The 20469-nt window shown below is 39.3% G+C and overlaps 5 protein-coding genes across 5 annotated transcripts; all 5 read left to right on the top strand.

Annotated features, from left to right (window-relative positions):
* The first annotated feature begins 1947 nt into the window (after positions 1 to 1947).
* LOC100245194 (uncharacterized) lies at positions 1948 to 2841 on the top strand. Its single transcript, XM_002281656.1, has one exon. It carries the CDS (start codon positions 1948 to 1950, stop codon positions 2839 to 2841), a length of 894 nt encoding a protein of 297 aa, XP_002281692.1.
* Positions 2842 to 6354: 3513 nt separating this feature from the next.
* On the top strand, positions 6355 to 7251 carry LOC100250318 (uncharacterized). Its single transcript, XM_002281646.2, has one exon. It carries the CDS (start codon positions 6355 to 6357, stop codon positions 7249 to 7251), a length of 897 nt encoding a protein of 298 aa, XP_002281682.1.
* A 3825-nt stretch (positions 7252 to 11076) lies between these two features.
* Positions 11077 to 11970, top strand: LOC100255496 (uncharacterized). The gene has a single exon (XM_002281616.4). The coding sequence runs from the start codon at positions 11077 to 11079 to the stop codon at positions 11968 to 11970; it is 894 nt and encodes a 297-aa protein (XP_002281652.1).
* Positions 11971 to 13446: 1476 nt separating this feature from the next.
* LOC104878766 (uncharacterized) lies at positions 13447 to 14735 on the top strand. The gene has a single exon (XM_019218823.2). It carries the CDS (start codon positions 13842 to 13844, stop codon positions 14733 to 14735), a length of 894 nt encoding a protein of 297 aa, XP_019074368.1. The 5' UTR covers positions 13447 to 13841.
* Positions 14736 to 18921: 4186 nt separating this feature from the next.
* LOC109122298 (uncharacterized) lies at positions 18922 to 19815 on the top strand. The gene has a single exon (XM_019218822.1). It carries the CDS (start codon positions 18922 to 18924, stop codon positions 19813 to 19815), a length of 894 nt encoding a protein of 297 aa, XP_019074367.1.
* Positions 19816 to 20469: the final 654 nt, after the last annotated feature.

The raw sequence follows: 20469 nt of genomic DNA, 5'->3' as shown, positions 1-20469 counted from the left end.
GGTGTTTTTCTGTTGCTGCTAGTGGTTTTGGATGTTGAGATGGGGCACCCTGATTTATGGCAGATGCTTAAATATTCACCCATAGGCTACTCCATGTTCAATATGCAATCCATGTGCCTAACTCATGTTCTATCTCTTTTTATTTAAAAGCTCAAGTTGCTCAGACTATTATGCACACATGACAAAAAAGGAAAAGCAAAATAGTAGTGTTGATGTCTCCATAAGATAATTTTGATTTAGAATAAAAGAGAGCAGATGTATATATTTGTATTTCTCATTCATGTACAAGTATACAAAAATCGATAGACCTTTGCCCATGACATATACATTATGTGTTTTTAAGCTAGTGATTGAGGATGTTGAGGAGAAAAACCCTGGTTTTGATTAACACCTAGATAGGAACTCCAGACATTCTTCAAGAGCTTGAATGCTTGACTTCAACTCTCCTAACTCATCTTGCACATTATTAACATGAACTAGGTTAACTGATTTGCTCCTGTGACTAATAAGAGTGTTCAAGGCAGCATCCACCTTCTCAAATTCAGAAAGATCTGCTGCTGCTTCTTCACATACTAAGCACTTGTGGGGCATCAGTTTTGGAACCAAGGACCAGTTACTTGGCTTCGATGGCACAGTTGATCCAGATATTGAAGATAACAAAGATTCAAGCATTGTGAGAGTTAACATTTCCACCTCTCTTAACATGCTGACCATGGAGAGAGCCTCAGGGTCTTTGGTCAGGGGAGAGAAGCTGCACTTGTTCTCCATGCCCTTCAGATTCTTTAGTGCCTTTTTGATTGCCTTCACTACCTTCTTCCTAGAGCTTAAACATTCCTCAGCCTTGGTTGAGATCCCATATGCCCCTCCTCACCTTCTGCGCAGAGTTGATTGAAGTTCATTTGCATGTTCCCTAGTCTTCAACAAGGCATCCTTAGCAGTGCCACAAGCATCCAACAGCTTGAGAGATCCACCCAACAGGGCAAGCTGATAAAGCGAGCATGATAATGGGCTTTTGGGTTCAAAGGAGCGACAACCATTTTTTCCTCCTAGGGAGAGAAGGCGGCCTGGAAGATGAATCTACAATTTAGGCTTGCAATTTGCAGATGCTTTGCCTAGCTTTGTCATATGCTTAATACATATAATGGGGTCTGAGAAGACATGAAAAATCTCTTCTCCCCCAACAATCAATGAGTGGTAATGTGATTTTGATATGGATCCAAACGCTATCTCAGCTATGCTTATGCATTGTCTCCCTCCAACCAGTTCCCCAGCTCACCACCCAATTAATATAACTTGGAAAATCACAAGCTTATCTTTAACATAATGTAATAATACAAAACATAAAAAATATGCAGGCCACGAGTGGCATTCATAACCTATTCTACTACAATCAAAATTTGATATTCAAAAAACAAGATTCATATGGCATCTGGGGCAGTTTCTCCAGAAGACAGGAAGTCTGCATCTCATGTTGTCTTCTGCAGAAACAAGCCCAGATGGGCAGGAGGCATTATTTTACCGTTGTTTTCTGAATACCAACTTTTACAATGGTGCAAATTAAATATAGCAATTGAATCAGTCCTCATCTCAGGTTATTGTATATATGAATAGGAGAAAGATTACTTCTACCTGAGGAGATAATGAGTGCCACTCGTGGGCTGTATATTTTATGAATTATTTTACAATATATAAGGATCATATTATGCCTGTGATTTTCCAAGTTAAATTAATTGGGTGGTGAGCTGGGGAAATGGCTGGAGGGAGACAATGCATAAACATTGCTGATATTGCATTTAGATTCAAATCAAATAGCATTGAGGGGAAGAGATTCCTCGTCTCCTCACCTCGTAATATATATTGAGCATTTGCCAAAGCATTGTCAAATTGCAAAACTAATCACCTGTGGATTCAACTTCCAGGTCTTCTCCCGAACTAGGAAGGAAAAAAATGGCTGTATCTCCTTTAAACACAAAAGCCTGTTATCATGCTCGCTCTATCAGCTTGCCCTCTAGACCACACCCTCTCATTCCTGAATTTGATGAGCATTTGCGCAGATTAAGAGCTTCTGAAGCCACCTCTTCATCATCCATAAGCCACAAACTTAGTGGCCTTAGAGATCTACACGATTGTGTTGATGATTTGCTTCTGATGCCACTCACTCAACAAATCTTAGCTCAATACCGCCATGAGCAATGGGTTGATGAGCTGTTGGATGGATCTCTCAGGCTTCTAGACATATGCAGCACAGCTAAGGATGCCTTGTTGCAGACAAGGGAAGGTGCTCAGGAGCTTCAATCAAGAATGCGCAGAAGGCGAGGAAGTGAAAATGGGATCTCAAATGAGATTGAGAAATATTTAAGCTCTAGGAAGAAGGTAAAGAAGGCAATCCACAAGGCCCTAAGGAATCTGACGGGCATGGAGAAGGAGTGCAGATTCTCTACCTTGAACAAAGACACTGAGACTCTCTCCATGGTCAGCATGTTAAGAGAGGTGGAAACAATCACCCTCACAGTGCTTGGAGCTCTGCTGTCCTCAGTAGCTGGGGCTGCAGCACAATCAAAGCGAAGTGGCTGGTCTTTAGTCTCAAAATTGATGCAACACAAGCGTGTGGCATGTGAGGAAGCAGAATCCGATCATGGTGAATTTGAGATGGTGGATGCTGCATTGTGCACTATCCTTTGCAACAAGAATAAATCAGTTAATCTTGTACATGCTGATGATGTGCATAATGAGTTAGGGAAACTGGAATTGAGCATTCATGATCTTGAAGAAGAGATAGAATTACTATCAAGACGATTAATCAAAACCAGGGTGTCTCTCCTCAACATCCTCAGCCAATAGCTGAAAAAAAAGGGCATAATACAGATTCATGGGCAAGGTCTCATTGATTTTTGCGTACTTGTAAATGAATGAGAAATACAAATACAACTTTCTGTTTTTTATTCCAAATCAGTTCTCTTATAGATTAATCAATTGCAATCTTTTGCTTCTGTTCCTTTTATGATGTGGGATATGAAAATAAGGCCATTGGCATATATGAAAATAATAAAATGATGAATCATCTTCTAATCTAATCCAGGCTACACAAGAACTGATTTAAAGCCTGTTTTCCATAAACTAATCAGATAAGAACCTGCTAATCTAATCAAGGCCACATGGGGACAATGTATTCTAAATTGATTTAAAGCCTGTTGCGATGCCTTTTGTCTCAGTAGGGGGTCAAACCATTGACAAGGTCACTACAATTTTCATATGATTGACTGCAGCTGCCTCGTGTGCATCCATTATAAAAAGATTTAGGCAGATGCACACATGTAGGGATTATATATTGGGTTCATCATTGTCTCTCAAAATGAGTTGCAATCACACTATAGCACGAGTGGAACTGCAACCTTGTCTCCCATATCAGCATACCCCCATCTATTTTGTAGGAAGATTTTCGTACCACAGTCATAATCATATGCTGTAGTTTCATATTTCATCATCAGCCATGCATGGTTATATGGAGGGGACAAGGCAGCAATGCCATCATTCATTCAATTTAATGCCAAGGAAGGAGTTGTAAATTGAAAGTGTTAGGTCTCTTCTAAGAAAGATGGCTTCTTCCCTGTCAGCTTTTGTGTGGCGTTGAGACAAATCTCCTTAGATGTTGAAGGATAGGGTCCATGTTTGTTTCTGATCAGCAGGAGTAGCATGTGCCTGAAAAAGAACTCAGAATTTGGAGCTAAGGTTTTCATCTGTGGGCTAGAAATGGAGATGTTTTGGGTGAGAAATGACCAAAGTGTTTGCTTGGCCATAACATAAGTCACTTTAAAAAACAGAGGATGAAATTCAGAGTGTCAAAATGAAAACAGAATCATATAGGCAACTAGATTACATGCTAAAGCCAAGCTGGAATGATTTTATAGGACCATTGATTTCAGGTCTACCAAGATCACTTTCTGTGCTCAATGGGGTGATGCCATTCACATGGTCGCTTCAATTTCCATATCATAGACTGAGACTCTCTCATGTGCATTTAATTATAAAAGGGTCCATGCTTATAAACGTTGTTTTTTTCTTTCACACTTGGATTTCAAATGAGTTGCAATTACAAACTAGCATAAGCACCACTGCAATCTTGTCCCCCACACCTGCATATTCCCCAGTTTATTATATAACAACATTATGGTGTCGCCATTTATTGAACACAAGATATAACTCAGATGGTCCTAATTATTATTCCAGTAGCTCAATATTTGCTAATGAGCCATGGACAATCATGTAGAGGAGACAAGGTGAAAATGCCACCTGCGCCTCATTTTCTAGCAATATACTATAAGATATGATGTGTTGCGAAGAACAGAGTTGTTTATGGTCATTATGAATTAGGTTGAGGAACTTTAACAAACATTGGCAGACAGGGTGTTTAGATGGAATCAAAATCATGCTGTCAGCCAATAGGAGTTGAGAAGATGGGATTCCTTGTTTTTCTCTTCCACCATATATATACATGATTTGAGCAGATGGCAAGGGAGGAAGGCAACTTGGTAGATCTGAATAGCACATTGTAAGTGTCAGGCCTCCTGTAAGAAAGATGGCTTATTCTCTGTCAGTTTACAAAGCTAGTTACTATGCTCGCTCCATCAGCTTGCCCTCAAATCCTCATCCATTGATTCCTCAACTGCGTGTAGATTAGGAGATTCTGAAGCTAACTGTTGATCATTATCAGTAAGCAACAATCTAAGTAGCCTTGCAAATTTGTATGATGGTTTGGAGAATTTGCTTCTGTTGCCACTCTCTCAACAAGACTTGGTCCAACAACAAACCCATAAATGAGTTAATGAGGCAGCAGATGCATATCTTCTGCTATTAAGAGAGGTAGAGGCTGCCCCCATCAGTGTTTGAATCCTTGTTGGCATTTATTCCTGGTCCAAAGGTGCATCCAAAGACAAAGGGATGGCCTTGAGTGTCCATATTGATGCACTCCAAGCATGTTGCATGTGAAAAAGAAGCAGAATCATAAGGTAGATGCTGGCATTGCACACCAACATCAACCACTAGTTTAAAAGACTCATAGTGAGAAGCCATAGGATGCATACTTGTACAAGAATGAGAAATACTGTACTTTTTCCATACAAATGTACTCTTTTTGCCAAAATCAACATTGTTCTTGTCACTTCCTTCCCTCCACCAAAGCATTCCATGTTGATATTTCTATCATATATGATGCAGAATCATAACTAGGTAGAGAGAGATCAAACCTAATTGATCTTGAAGAAGGTGAACTGAAGTTGTTCATAGATTTTACAGAAGGCACTGGCGGATGCATGCTTAAGGATCTGTTGGCAAAAGCAGAGTGGCCCTCACCGACGTCCACAACCAGTAGCAAGGAGAAACCTCTGCATTCTGATACTTCATAAAAAATGAAGTGCCTTTGGCTTTAAGCTCCAACCATTTTTTGTACCTGAAGGAAGTTACATTCCATTCCATTTGATTCTAATAATCAGATTTCCAAACAGATGACTCAGATGCAAGATCCATGAATGCAATACCAAACCAATTGTTTGATTGCCCAGCACTGGTTTGTAATAGAAAGCACAGTAGAGACCTAGAACAGAAGGAAAAATCCTCATCAAATTAAGTACTGACATGAGCTTCTAATCTTGGATGTCCAGAATTATACAAGTGAGCCATCCAGTACTGTGATCATAATCATCAAACTTTTTCATTTCCTTAAAAGTATCATTCCCTAGTCGTATGCTGCAGGACATGCAGTACAAGAACTATACCAACAAAGAAAAAAATAATGAGGGCCTAGAGAGACTAGCATTTGGAAGGTTTTTTTGTCAACCATTTTCATCATAATATTCAAAGTATTAGAACCATATAAAGGCCCTTTATCCTACTCAGAATATGCTTGCACGAGTGATGCAGACCCGTTGTCTTCTCAATTTCAAATTTTATGATGGTGGAAAATATAGATGTTGAACTAGTCCTGACATTTGGCTATATATATATTTGAATAGAAGCAGAAAGATTACTTCTACCAGAGGAGATTATGAGCACCACTCGGGGAATGCATATTCTATGAATTACTTTCTAGATCACATTATGATAAGCCAAGCATGTGATTTTACAAATTAAATTAATTGGGTGATGAGTTGGGGAATTGGTTGGAGGGAGACAATGCATAAACATTGCTGACATATCGCTTGCATCCCAATCAAAATCACATTACCATTCATTGATTTTTGGAGAGGAAGAGATTCCTCTTGTCTCCTCACTTCACTATATAGATTGAGCAGATGACAGAGCGAGGATAAATCGTACATTCAACTTCCAGGCCTTCTTTTCTCCCTAACTAGGAAGAAAATGGCTCTCTTTCCTTCAAACCCAAAAGCCTCCTATCATGCTCGCTCTATTAGCTTGCCCTCTAGACCACACCCTCTCATTCCTGAATTTGATGAGCTTTTGTGCAGAGTAAGAGCCTCTGAAGCCACCTCTTCATCATCATCAATAAGCCACAAACTTAGTGGCCTTAGAGATGTACATGATTGTGTGGATGATTTGCTTCTGCTCCCATTCACTCAACAAACCTTAGCTCAAAACCGCCATGAGAAATGGGTTGATGAGCTGTTGGATGGATCTCTCAGGCTTCTGGACATATGTGGCGCTGCTAAGGATTCCTTGCTGCAGACAAGGGAAGGTGCACACGAACTTCAATCTAGTATGCGCAGAAGGTGTAGAACTGAAAATGGGATCTCCAGTGAGATTGGGAACTATTTAACTTCTAGGAAGAAGGTAAAGAAGACAATCCACAAGTGCCTAAGGAATCTGAAGGGCATGAAGAGCAAGTGCGGATTCTTTGCCTCGAACAAAGACACTGAGACTCTCTCCATGGTCAGCATGTTAAGAGAGGTGGAAACAGTCACTCTCACAGTGCTTGAAGCTCTATTGTCCTTAATAGCTGGGCCAACAGCAGGATCAAAGACAAGTGGCTGGTCGTTAGTCTCAAAATTGAAGCAACACAAGCGCGTGGCATGTGAGGAAGCAGAAGCCGAAATTAGTGAATTTGAGAAGGTGGATGCTGCATTGTGCACCATTCTTGCCAACAAGAACAAATCAGTTAATGTAGTGCATGCTGATAATGTGCATAATGAGGTAGCAAAACTAGAATCAAGCATTCAAGATCTTGAAGAAGGGATAGAGTTCCTATCAAGGCGTTTAATCAAAACCAGGGTGTCTCTCCTCAACATCCTCAGCCATTAGTTGAAGAAAAGCATAACACAGAATCATGGGGATTTTTGCATACTTGTAAATGAATGAGAAATACAAATACAATTTTTTGTTGTTTGTTCTAAATCAGTTCTCTTACAGACTAGTCAATTGCAATCTTTTGCTTCTGTTCCTTTTATGATGTGGTGTATGAGCTATGGCCCTGGGTAGGTTAGAAATCCACTTAGAACACATTCATGGTTTCTCTGGGAAGGACTTCCATGAAAGATTTAAATTTATCAATCAAACGAATGGCCAAGGAACATGTTACTATACAATGAGCCAAACATTTGTATCTTTAGATTTTACACAGGAGGCAATGATGAAAAACGACCCCATTTGATCTCAACCCACTCTGGAAAGCTGATTGTTAAATAACCCACATGCCAAGTTGCTGTATTTGTGCCAGTCCCACATGGGGTTTTCCATATGAAACCTATATGAAAAAGGCCATTGTCATATATGAAAATAATCATATGATGGATCACCTTTTAATCTAATCCAGGCTACACAAAAAACTGATTCAAAGCCTGTTCTCCATAAACTAATCAGATAAGAATTTGCTAATCTAATCAAGGCCACATGGGGACAATGTATTCTAAATTGATTTAAAGCCTGTTGAGATGCCTTTTGTCTCAATAGGGAGTGATACCATTCACATGGTCACTACTATTTTCATATGATTGACTGCAGCTGCCTCGTGTGCAGTCATTATAAAAGGATTTGGGCAGATGCACACATGTATGGATTATATATTGGGTTCATCATTGTCTCTCAAAATGAGTTGCAATTACACTATAGCACAAGTGGAACTGCAACCTTGTCTCTCATATCAGCAGACCCCCATCTTTTTTTATAGGAAGATTTTGGTGCAACAGTCATAATTATATTCTGTAGTTTAATATTTCCTCATCAGCCATGCATGGTTATATGGAGGAGATAAAGCAGCAATGCCACCGTTCATGTATTTTAATGCCAACGAAGGAGTTGTAAATTGTAAGCGTTAGGTCTCCTCTAAGAAAGATGGCCTCTTCTCTGTTAGCTTTTGTGTGGCCTTGGATGTTGAAGGAGAGGATCCGTGTTTGTTTTCAATTTCAATATCATAGATTGAGACTCTCTCGTGCACATCTAATTATAAAAGTGTTCATGCTTATAAACGTTTTTCTTTCTTTCACACTTGGAATCATCATTGTTTTTCAAATGAGTTGCAATTACAAACTAGAATGAGTGGCATTGCAATCTTGTCTCCCACACTGTTTTTCAATTTTCAAATGAACATGAGATATAACTCATTTGGTCCTAATTATTATTCCAGTGGCCTCAATATTTCCTAATGAGCCGTGCACAATCATGTGGAGGAGACAAGGTGACAATGCCACCTGCTCCTCCTTTTTTTAGCAATGTTCTATAAGATATCATGTGTTGCAATACTAAAAGGTCAATGCCATAACAATTTTGAAGAACAGAGTTGTTTATGGTCATTATGAATCGGGTTGAGGAACATTGAGCAAACATTGGCAGACAGGGTGCTTGGATGGAATCTAAATCATGCTGTCAGTCAATAGGAGTTGAGAAGATAGGATTCCTTGTTTTTCTCTTCCACCATATATATACATATATTGAGCAGATGCCAAGGGAGGAAGGCAACTTGGTAGATCTGAATAGCACATTGTAAGTGTCAGGCCCCATGTAAGAAAGATGGATTATTCTCTGTCAGTTTCCAAAACTAGTTACAATGCTCAATCCATCTGCTTGCCCTCAAAGCCTCATCCATTGATTCCTCAATTAAGTGTAGATTAGGAGATTCCGAAGCCAACTGTTCTTCATTATCAGTAAGCAACAATCTCAGTAGCCTTGCAAATTTGTATGATGGTTTGGGGAATTTGCTTCTGGTGCCACTCTCTCAGCAAGTCATGGTCCAACAACCAAGCCAGAAATGGGTTACTGAGGTAAAAAGATGCATATCTTTTGCTATTGACTATAAGCACTGTTGCTTGCACAAGAATTTCAATCAATTCTGAGCAAAAAGCCATGTGGTGAACTTTGGCCTTAAAATGAGTTTGGAGAATACTTAGATTCAAGGAAGAAGATGAAGAAGGCAATCCACAAGTCCTTGTAGGATTTGACGAGCAAGTGCGACTTCTCTACCAAGACAAAGAACATGAAACTGTGGGTTTAGACGGCTTATTAAGAGAGTTATAGGAGCCACCCTCACTGTGTTTGAATACTTGTTGGCATTTATTTCTGGGCCAAAGGTCCATCCAAAGACAAAGGGATGGTCTTTAGTATCCAGATTGATGCACTCCAAGCATGTTGCATCTGAGGAAGAAGCAAAATCAAAAGGTATATAGGTGCTGCATTGAACCCCAACATCAGCCAAAAGAGAACCAACCCTCTCTTTTGTGTTGAGCATTCAAGACTTTGATGGAGGACTAAAAGCCTGTTTAGGCATCTTATTAAAACCAGCATCCTCAACCACTAGTTTAAAAGCCTCACACTGATAAGCCATAGGCAACCAAAATGTTTGTCAGGATACATACATACTTGTACATGAAGGAGAAATACTTTACACTTTTCTCCATATAAATATACTCTTTGTACCCAAATCAACACTGTTCTCCTCTTTTCCTTTCCTTCACCAAAGCATTCTTTGCACAGATGTTGATACTCCTGTCATATATGATGCAGAATCATACCTATGAAGAGAGAGAGATCAAATCAAACATAATTGGTCTTGTAAGAGGTAAACTGAAGTCGTTCATATATTTTCCAGAAGGCACTGGTGGAGTGTGCCTAAGAATCTGTTGGAAAAGCAGAGTGACCCTAATCAACATCCACAACCAGTAGCAAGGAGAAACCTCTGCATTTTGATACTCCATAAAAAATGAAGTGCCTTTGGCTTTAAGCTCCTACCATTTTTTTTGTACCTGAAGGAAGTTACATTCCATTCCATTTGATTCTAATAATCAGATTCCCAAGCAGATGACTCAAATGCAAGATCCATGAATGTAATAACAAACCAATTGTTTGATAACCCAGTTCTGGTTTGTAATAGCAAGCACAGTTGAGACCTGGAACAGAAGGAAAACCCCATCAAATTTAGTACTGACATGAGCTTCTAATCTTGGATGTCCAGAATTATACAAGAAAACCATCCAGTACTGTGATCATAATCATCAAACTTTTTCATTTTCTCATAAGTAGCATTCCCTTCTCATATGCTGCAGGACATGCAGTACTACTACTATACCAACAAAGAAAAAATATATGACCATCCAGTACTGTGATCATAATCATCAAATTTGGAAGGTTTTTTGTCAACCATTTTCATCATAATATTCAAGATATTGAAACAATATAAAGGCCCTTTATCCTACTCAGAATATGCTTGCACGAGTGATGCAGACCTGTTGTCTTCTCAATTTCAAATTTTACAATGGTGGAAAATATAGAAATTTAATTCGTCCTCATGTTTGTCTTCTCAGAAAGATTACTTCTATCAGAGGAGATTATGAGCACCACTCGTGGAATGCATATTCTATGAATTATTTTCTAGGATCATGTTATGTTAATCCAAGTTTTTTATTTTACAAATTAAATTAATTGGGTGGTGAGTTGGGGAATTGGTTGGAGGGAAACAATGCATAAACATCGCTGAGATATTGTTTACATCCAAATCAAAATCACATTACCATTCATTGATTTTTGGAGAGGAAGAGATTCCTCTTGTCTCCTCACTTCACTATATATATTGGGCAGATGGCAGAGCAAGGATAGTACATTCAACTTCCAGGCCTTCTTTTCCCCCTAGGAAGAAAAATGGCTGTCTCTCCTTTAAACACAAAAGCCTATTATCATGCTCGCTCTATCAGCTTGCCCTCTAGACCACACCCTCTCATTCCTGAATTTGATGAGCATCTGTGCAGATTAAGAGCTTCTGAAGCCACCTCTTCATCATCAATAAGCCACAAATTTAGTGGCCTTAAAGATCTACATGATTGTGTAGATAATTTGCTTCTGCTGCCATTCACTCAACAATCCTTAGCTCAATACCACCATGAGCAATGGATTGATGAGCTATTGGATGGATCTCTCAGGCTTTTGGACTTATGTGACACTGCTAAGGATGCCTTGTTGCAGACAAGGGAAGGTGCAAATGAACTTCAATCAAGTATGCGCAGAAGGCGAGGAAGTGAAAATGGGATCTCAAGTGAGATTGGGAAATATTTAACTTCTAGGAAGAAGGTAAAGAAGGCAATCCACAAGGCCTTAAGGAATCTGAAGGGCATGGGGAACAAGTGCAGCTTCTCTGCCTTGAATAGAGATCCTGAGACCCTCTCCACAGTCAGGATGTTAAGAGAGGTGGAAACAGTCACTCTCACAGTGATTGAAGCTCTGTTGTCCTCAATAGCTGGGTTAACAGCACAATCAAAGCGAAGTAGCTGGTCTTTAGTCTCAAAATTGATGCAACACAAGCGAGTGGCATGCGAGGAAGCAGAAGCTGATCTTAGTGAGTTTGAGAAGGTGGATACTGCATTGTGCACCCTCCTTGGCCACAAGAACAAATCAGTTAATGTAATGCATGTTGATAATGTGCATAATGAGGTAGCAAAGCTGGAATTGAGCATTCAAGATCTTGAAGAAGGGATAGAGTTCCTATCAAGGCATTTAATCAAAACCAGGGTGTCTCTCCTCAACATCCTCAGCCACTAGTTGAAAAAACGCATAATACAGAATAATGGGCAAGGGCCCATTGATTTTTCAATACTTGTAAATGAATGAGAAATACAAATACAATTTTTTGCTTTTCATTATAAATCAGCTCTCTTCTAAATAGATTAATCAATGATAATCTTCTACTTTTTTTTCCATTTATGATGTGTTTTATGAGATATGGTCTCAGGTAGGTAAGGAATCCTCATAGAAGGTATTCATGGTTCATGTTGGGAAAGACATCCGCCATGAAAGATTTAAATTTATCGAGGAAAGGAATGGCCAAGGATTCTGTTACTATTCAAGGGGCTAAATGTTTGTACACTTTGGGATTTTACACAGAAGGCAACGATCAGAAAAGACCCCATTTGATCTAACCCCACTCTGGAAAGCTGATTGTTAAATAACCCACATGCCAAGTTGCTGTATTAATTTGTGCCAGAGTCATGACTCAAGCCCACCCACATGGGGTTTTCCATAAGAAAGTTTGAAGAAAAAAGGCCATTGGCATATATGAAAATAATCACATGATGAGCCTTCTAATCTAATCCAGGCTACACAAGAACTGACTCAAAGCCTGTTTTCCATAAACTAATCAGATCAGATAAGAACCTGCTGATCTAATCAAAGCCACACGGGGACAATGTATTATAAATTGATTTAAAGCCCTTGGAGATGCCTTCAGTCTCAATAGGGCATGACACCATTCACATGATCACTACAATTTGCATATGATTGACTGCAGCTGCCTTGTGTGCAGCCATTATAAAAGGATTTAGGCAGATGCACACATGCATAGATTATATATTGGGTTCATCATTGTCTTTCAAAATGAGTTGTAATTATAAGCCAGCACAAGTAGGACTGCAATCTTGTCTCCCATATCAGCATACCCCCATCTATTATGTACCAAGATTACGGTTTAATATTTCCTCATCTACTATGCATGGTTATATGGAGGAGACAAGGCAGCAATGCTACCATTCACCATGTTTTTTAGCAATGCTACCATTCACCATGTTTTTTAATGCATTATTTTATCAAATGTGAGATGCTGCTACACCAAGGTCAATGGCATAACAGGATTAAAAAAGAAAGCTGTTTATAGGAAATTATAAGTTGGCCACAGGGACTCTAACTAAAAAATGGAAAACATGGTGTGTAGGTCAAATCAAAATCAATTTGTGAGTGATTGAGAATTGAGTAGATGAGATTCCTGATTTCCCTCTTCCCCCAAATATATGTGGAGCAGATGCCAAGGGAGGAAGGAGTTGTAAATTTTAAGTGCTGAGTCTTCTCCAAGAAAGACAGCCTTGAGGCAAATTTACTTGGATCTCAAGGGGGATGTTTGGGGTGCGAAATAGCCAAAGCAACTGCTTTGGCCATGGCAGAAGTCACAGAGGATGAAGGACTAGAATGCCTGTTTAGGCATCTTATTTTCAATGTCCTTAACTGCTAGTTTATAAGCCTCATAGAGATAAGCCATGGGAAAATACCTACTTGTATATGAATAGGAGCAGAAAGATTACTTCTATCAGAGGAGATTATGAGTGCCACTCGTGGGCTGCATATTCTATGAATTATTTTCTAGCATCACATTATGTTGATAAGCCTGTGATTTTCAAATTTAAATTAATTGGGTGGTGAGTTGGAGAATTGGTTGGAGGGAGACAATGCATAAGCATTGCTGAAATAGCATTTAGATCCAATTCAACATCACATTACCATTCATTGATTTTTGGTGGGGAAGAGATTCTTCTTGTCTCCTCACTTCATAATATATATTGAGCATATAACAAAGCAAGGCCAACCATCTGAAAATTGCAAGACTGATCTGTGGATTCAACTTCTCCCTCACTAGGACGAAAAAAATGGCCATCTCTCCTTTAAACCCAAAAGCCTATTACCATGCTCGCTCTATCAGCTTGCCCTCTAGACCACACCCTCTCATCCCTGAATTTGATGAGCATTTGTGCAGATTAAGAGCTTCTGAAGCCACCTCTTCATCATCAAAAAGCCACAAACTTACGGGCCTTAGAGATCTACATGATTGTGTCCATAGTTTTCTTCTTCTGCCATTCACTCAACAAACCTTAGCTCAAAACCGCCATGAGCAATGGGTTGATGAGCTGTTGGATGGATCTCTCATGCTTCTGGACATATGCGGCACAGCTAAGGATGCCTTGCTGCAGACAAGGGAAGGTGCACGTGAACTTCAATCAAGTATGCGCAGAAGGCGAGGAAGTGAAAATGGGATCTCAAGTGAGGTTGAGAAATATTTAACCTCTAGGAAGAAGGTAAAGAAGGCAATCCACAAGGCCCTAAGGAATCTGAAGGGCATGGAGAAGGAGTGCAGATTCTCTGCCTTGAACAAAGACCCTGAGACTCACTCCATGGTCAGCATGTTAAGAGAGGTGGAAACAATCACTTTCACAGTGCTTGAATCTCTGCTGTCATCAATAGATGGGGTAACAGCACAATCAAAGCGAAGTGGCTGGTCTTTAGTCTCAAAATTGATGCAACACAAGCACGTGGCATGCGAGGAAGCAGAAGCCAATCTTAGTGAATTTGAGAAGGTGGATGCTGCATTGTGCACCCTTCTTGGCCACAAGAACAAATCAGTTAATGTGGTGCATGTTGATAATGTGCATAATGAGGTAGCAAAGCTGGAATCAAGCATTCAAGATCTTGAAGAAGGGATAGAGTTCCTTTCAAGGCGTTTAATCAAAACCAGGGTGTCTCTCCTCAACATCCTGAGCCAATAGCTGAGAAAAAAAAAAAAACAAAACATAATATAGATTCATGGGCAAGGACCCATTGATTTTTTCATACTTGTAAATGAATGAGAAATACAAATACAATTTTCTGTTTTTCACCACAAATAAGTTCTCTTATATACAGACTACTCAATGGTAATCTTTTGCTTCTTTTCCTTTTATGATATGGTATATGATCTATGGTCTGAGGTAGGTTAGGAATCTTCTTAGAAGGCATTCTTGGTTTATCTAGGGAAGGACTTCCACCATGAATGATTGATTAAATTTGTCAAGGAAAAGAATGGTCAAGGATTCTGTTACCATACAATAAGCAAACGTTTGTATCCTTGAGATTTTACACAAAAGGCAATGATCAGAAATGACCCCACTCTGGAAACCTGATTGCTTAATAACCCACACGCCAAGTTGCAGTATTAATTTATGCCAGAGTCATGACTCAAGCCCACCCACAGAGGGTTTTCCATAAGAACTTTTGAAGAAAAAAGCCATTTGCATATATGAAAATAATCATATGATGAACCCCCCACTATAATCCAGGCTACACAAGGACTGATTTAAAGCCTGTTTTCCATAGACTAACCAAATAAGAATCTGCTAATATAATCAAGACCACACGGGGACAATGTATTATGTTGATTTGAAGCCCTTTGAGATGCCTTTTGTCTCAATAGGGAGTGACACCAACCATTCACATGGCCACTACAATTTTCACATGATTGACTGCAGCTGCCTCGTGTGCAGCCATTATAAAAAGGATTTAGGCAGATGCACACTTGTATGGATTATATATTGGGTTCATCATTGCCTTTCAAAATGAGTAGCAACTACAAACCAGCATAAGTACGACTGCAATCTTGTCTCCCATATCAGGATACCTCCATCAATTATGTAGCAAGATTATGGCGCAACAGTCTTAATTATGTGGTGTAGTTTAATATTTTTCTCATCAGCCATGCATGGTTATATGGAGGGAGACAAGGCAGCAATGCCACCATTCACCATGTATTTTAATGCATTATTTTATCAAATGTGAGATGCTGCTACACTAAGGTCAATGCAATAACAAGTTTAAAGAAGAAAACTGTTTATAGGAAATTATAAGTTGGGTAGGGGGACTCTGACTAGAAAATGGAAAACATGGTGTCTAGGTCAAATAAAAATCAAGTAATAAGTGAGAGTTGAGCAGATGAGATTCCTGATTTGCCTCTTCCCCCAAATATATATCAAGCAATTGCCAAGGGGGGAAGGAGTTGCAAATTGTAAGTGCTGAGTCTTCTCTAAGAAAGGTGGCTTCTTCTCTGTCAGCTTTTGCATAGCCCCAACAGCCCTGAGGCTAATCTCCTTGGATGTCAAGGGAGAGGGTTAGTGATTTTGTTTCCAATCAGCAGGAGTAGCATGTTCGTGGCAAAGAATTCAAAATTTGGAGCAGAGGGTTCTCAGCAGAAATCTAGAGATGGAGCTGCTTTGGGTGAGAAATAATCAAAGTTCCTGCTTTGGCCATGGCAGAAGTCACAGAGGATGAAGGACTAGAATGCCTGTTTAGGCATCTTATGAAAACAAGAGTGTCCCTTCTCAACGTCCTCTACTGGTAGTTTAAAAGCCTCAATAGAGATAAGCCTTGAGCAAATACTTGAATGCTTTGTACTTTTTCTACATAAATATACTCTTTTTTTTTCCAAATTAACATTGTTCTTGTCATTTCCTTACCTTCATCAAAGCATTCCTTACACAGATGTTGATTTCAATCATATATGGTGCAGAACCATACCTAAGTAGATATTTTCTCATTACTATTACAGAAGACACTTGCGGGTGTATGCTTTAAGGATCTGTTTGAAAAGCAGAGTGGCCTCTACCAACATGCAAACCCAGTAGCTAGGAGAAAAATGTTGCTACTGGTTGTTGTCACACAACAATTATATAGGCAAAAAAAACAAAAAGAAACGAATATAAGAATAGGATCAGAAAGTTTACTCCTATCAGAGGAGACCACTTGTGGGCTGCATATTCTATGAGTTGTTTTCTAGGATCACATCATGTTAAGTTAAGCCTGTGATTTTCAAAGTTAAATTATTTGGGTGGCGAGTTGGAGAATTGGTTGGAGGGAGACAATGCATAAACATCGCTGAGATAGTATTTACATCCAAATCAAAATCACATTAGCATTCATTGAGTTTTGGAGGGGAAGAGATTCTTCTTGTCTCCTCACTTCATAATATATATTAAGCTTATGCCAGAGCAAGGCCAACCATCTGCAAATTGCAAGACTGATCTGTGGATTCAACTTCTCCCTAAGTATGGATTATATATTGGGTTCATCATTATCTTTCAAAATGAATTGCAATTACAAGCTAGCACACATGGAAAAGGTTAAACAAAACTAAACTGATGTCAAAGGACCATTGGCATAGATACGAAACCTTTCACCCTGAAAATAAGCATATGGCATATCTTCTAATCTAATCCAGGCTGCATTTTCTTTTTCCATAAACTAATCAGAAAAGAATCGAGCAAGTGATGTATTTTACAGTGATTTCAAGCCTGCCAAGATCCCTTTTGTCTTAAATAGGGTTGACACCATTCACATGATCACTTCAATTTCCATATTATAAGACTGAAGAGACCCTCTCGTGTGCATGTAATTGTAATTATGAATTGGGGTGAGGAACATTGAACAAACATTGGCAGACATTTGAGTTTAGATCTACTCAAAATGATGCTGTGAGTCAATGGGAGTTGAAAAGATGAGATTTCTTATTCCTCTCTTCCACCATATATATATATATTGAGCAGATGCCAAGGGAGGAAGGGAACTTGCTAGATCTGACCTGCACATTGTTAGTGCCTGGCCTCCTGTAACAAAGATGGCTTCTTCTCTGTCAGTCCCCAAAACCGGTTCCATGCTCACTCAATCAGTTTGCCCTCTAGGCCTCATCCCTTGATTCCTCAATTAGATGAGCATTTGTGTAGATTAAGAAATTCTGAAACCACCTGTTCATAATCATCATTAAGGGACAATCTAAGTAGCCTGATGTATGCAGCATTGCTAAGGAACACGTCCAAGAACTACAATCAGTTTTGTGCAGAAGACCATAGTGAATAAGGGCCTTCAAATGAGGTTGAAGAATACTTACCGATATCCACAGCCAGTGGCAAGGAGATAAATGTTGCAAGAGCCAACTACTGTCCTCCGTAGTTTGTTCCTTCATAAAAAATGAAGGGCCTTGCGCTTAAACTCTACCATTTTTTGTACCTGGTAAAAGTTAATCCCATTTGATTCTAATAATCAGATTTCCAAACAGATGAATCAAATGCAAGATCCATAAACATAATGCCATACAAATTGTTTTGATTGTCTTGTGCTGGTTTGTGATAACAAGCAGAGTTGAGACCTAGTACGGAAGGAAAAATCCTCATCAAATTCTTTTTGTTCAGATATTTCTGTGCTCATAATCATCAAACTTTTTCATTTTCTTGGTGAAATTTCCTTCTCATATGATGTAGGGACAAGCAATATGACTATACCAACAAAAAGAAACATGCAGGTTTGCTAGAAAATTAACTTTCTTCTTCACAATATCCACAATATCAGATTAATTTTAAGGCCCTCTATCCTTAAAAGAAATTGCAAATCCTACTCAGAATATGCTTGCATGAGTGATGCAGACCTGTTGTCTTCTGAATATCAAATTTCACAGTGGTGGAACATATGGAATTGAATTATTCCTCATGTTTGGTTATTGTCACACAACTGTAATATATGCAAAAAAAGACAAAACAAAAAAAAAATGATGTATATACATATATGAATAGGAGCAGAAAGATTACTTCTATCAGAGGAGATTTTGACTGCCACTCGTGGGCTGCATATACTAGAATTATTTCTAGGATCACATAACGTTAAGCCTGTGATTTTCTAAGTTAAATTAAATGGGTGGTGAGTTGGGGAACTGGTTGGAGGGAGACAATGACTAAACACCGCTGAGATATCATTAAGATCAAAATCATAACCACATTACCATTCATTGATTTTTGGAGAGGAAGGAATTCTTATTGTCTCCTGACTCCATTATATATACTGGGAAGATGATAGAGCAACGCAAAGCATCTGCAAATTGCAAGGCCAAATTATAGATTCAACTTCCAGGCCTTCTTTTCTCCCAAGGAAGAAAAAATGGCTGTCACTCCTCTAAACCCAAAAGCCAATTACCATGCTCGCTCCATTAGCTTGCCCTCTAGGCCACACCCTCTCATTCCTGAATTTGATGAGCAGTTATGCAGATTACAAGCTTCTGAGGCCACCTCATCATCGTCAATAAGCCACAAACTTAGTGGCCTAAAAGATCTACATGATTGTGTAGACAATTTGCTTCTATTACCACTCACCCAACAGATCTTAGCCCAACACGGGCACAAGATATGGGTCGATGAGCTGATGGAGGGATCTCTCAGCCTATTAGATGCATGTGGCACTGCTAAGGAAGCACTGTTGCAGACAAAGGAACATACAAATGAACTTCAATCAACTCTACGCAGAAGGCGAAGAGGTGAATATAGGATCTCAACCAAGGTTGAGGAATATTTAACCTCTAGGAAGAAGGTGATGAAGGCAATCCACAAGGCCCTAAACAATCTGAAGGGCATGAAGAACAAGTGCAGTTTCTCTCCCTTGAACACAGACTCTGAGGCTCTCTCCATGGTCAGCATGTTAAGAGAGGTGGAAATGGTGACTCTCACAGTGCTTGAATCTTTGTTATCCTCAATATCTGGATCAACTGTGAGATCAAAGTCAAGCAGCTGGTCTTTAGTTTCAAAACTGATCCACCACAAGCAGGTAGCGTGTGAGGAAGCACCAGCAGGCCTCACTGATTTTGAGAAGGTGGATTCTGCATTGAACACCCTCATTGATCACAAGGGCAAATCAGTTAACCCAGTTCATGTTGATAATGTGCAAAATAAATTAGGGAAATTGGAGTCGAGCATTCAAGATCTTGAAGAAGGTCTAGAGTTCCTATCCAGGAGGTTGATCAAAACCAGGGTTTCTCTCCTCAATATCCTCAATCACTAGGTTTTAGAACATACAATGTAGTATGTCATGGGCAAAGGCCTATCAATTTTTGCATACTTGTACATGAATGAGAAATACAAATACAATCAATTCTCTTGTAAACATTTACAAATTATAAATACAAATACTCATCATGTGATATATGAACTATGGTCTCATGAAGGTGGGGAATCACAGTAGAAGGCATTCGTGGCTTATCTAAGGAAAAAGAACCGCCTAAGATTTCATTACCATACAGGGAGCTAAACATTGTATACTTAGTTTTTACATAAAGGGGAGATGATCACAATGGGGGATCTAATTCTGTATCAGAAGTCAAGCCATGATAACTCATCATTTTCCAAGGTCACCTGCTGCCACTAGTCATAAGTTCCCAGAAAATTTCCTGCGCCTTTTCTTCTTCCTTGTAGCCACATTCTCATCAAGCTGCTGAAAAACCCCACAACAAAGAGCAAATCTCCCTACAGGCTCAATGGGGGGTAGCCATACATTCTGCAGTTCTACTCTCAGAAACCAAATGTCTTCTTCTCCACAAGGCAGCTGAGAAAAGGTTAGCATGAAATTTCATGTCACCACATCCAACCATTCTCACTTTGAAAAAAATTGAATCCCACATTTTAAAAATTGTAAAGATTAATTTTAATGCAAAAAAAT

This window comes from Vitis vinifera, chromosome 3 (genome assembly GCF_030704535.1).
Source record: "Vitis vinifera cultivar Pinot Noir 40024 chromosome 3, ASM3070453v1".
In the NCBI taxonomy this organism is placed as follows: Eukaryota; Viridiplantae; Streptophyta; class Magnoliopsida; order Vitales; family Vitaceae; genus Vitis; species Vitis vinifera.
This window is presented reverse-complemented; position numbering and strand designations above follow the sequence as displayed.

What these genes read in the sequence shown, in the direction of transcription:
- LOC100245194 (XM_002281656.1), top strand. Translation starts at nt 1,948, where the DNA reads ATGGCTGTATCTCCTTTAAACACAAAAGCCTGTTATCATGCTCGCTCT.
- LOC100250318 (XM_002281646.2), top strand. Translation starts at nt 6,355, where the DNA reads ATGGCTCTCTTTCCTTCAAACCCAAAAGCCTCCTATCATGCTCGCTCT.
- LOC100255496 (XM_002281616.4), top strand. Translation starts at nt 11,077, where the DNA reads ATGGCTGTCTCTCCTTTAAACACAAAAGCCTATTATCATGCTCGCTCT.
- LOC104878766 (XM_019218823.2), top strand. Translation starts at nt 13,842, where the DNA reads ATGGCCATCTCTCCTTTAAACCCAAAAGCCTATTACCATGCTCGCTCT.
- LOC109122298 (XM_019218822.1), top strand. Translation starts at nt 18,922, where the DNA reads ATGGCTGTCACTCCTCTAAACCCAAAAGCCAATTACCATGCTCGCTCC.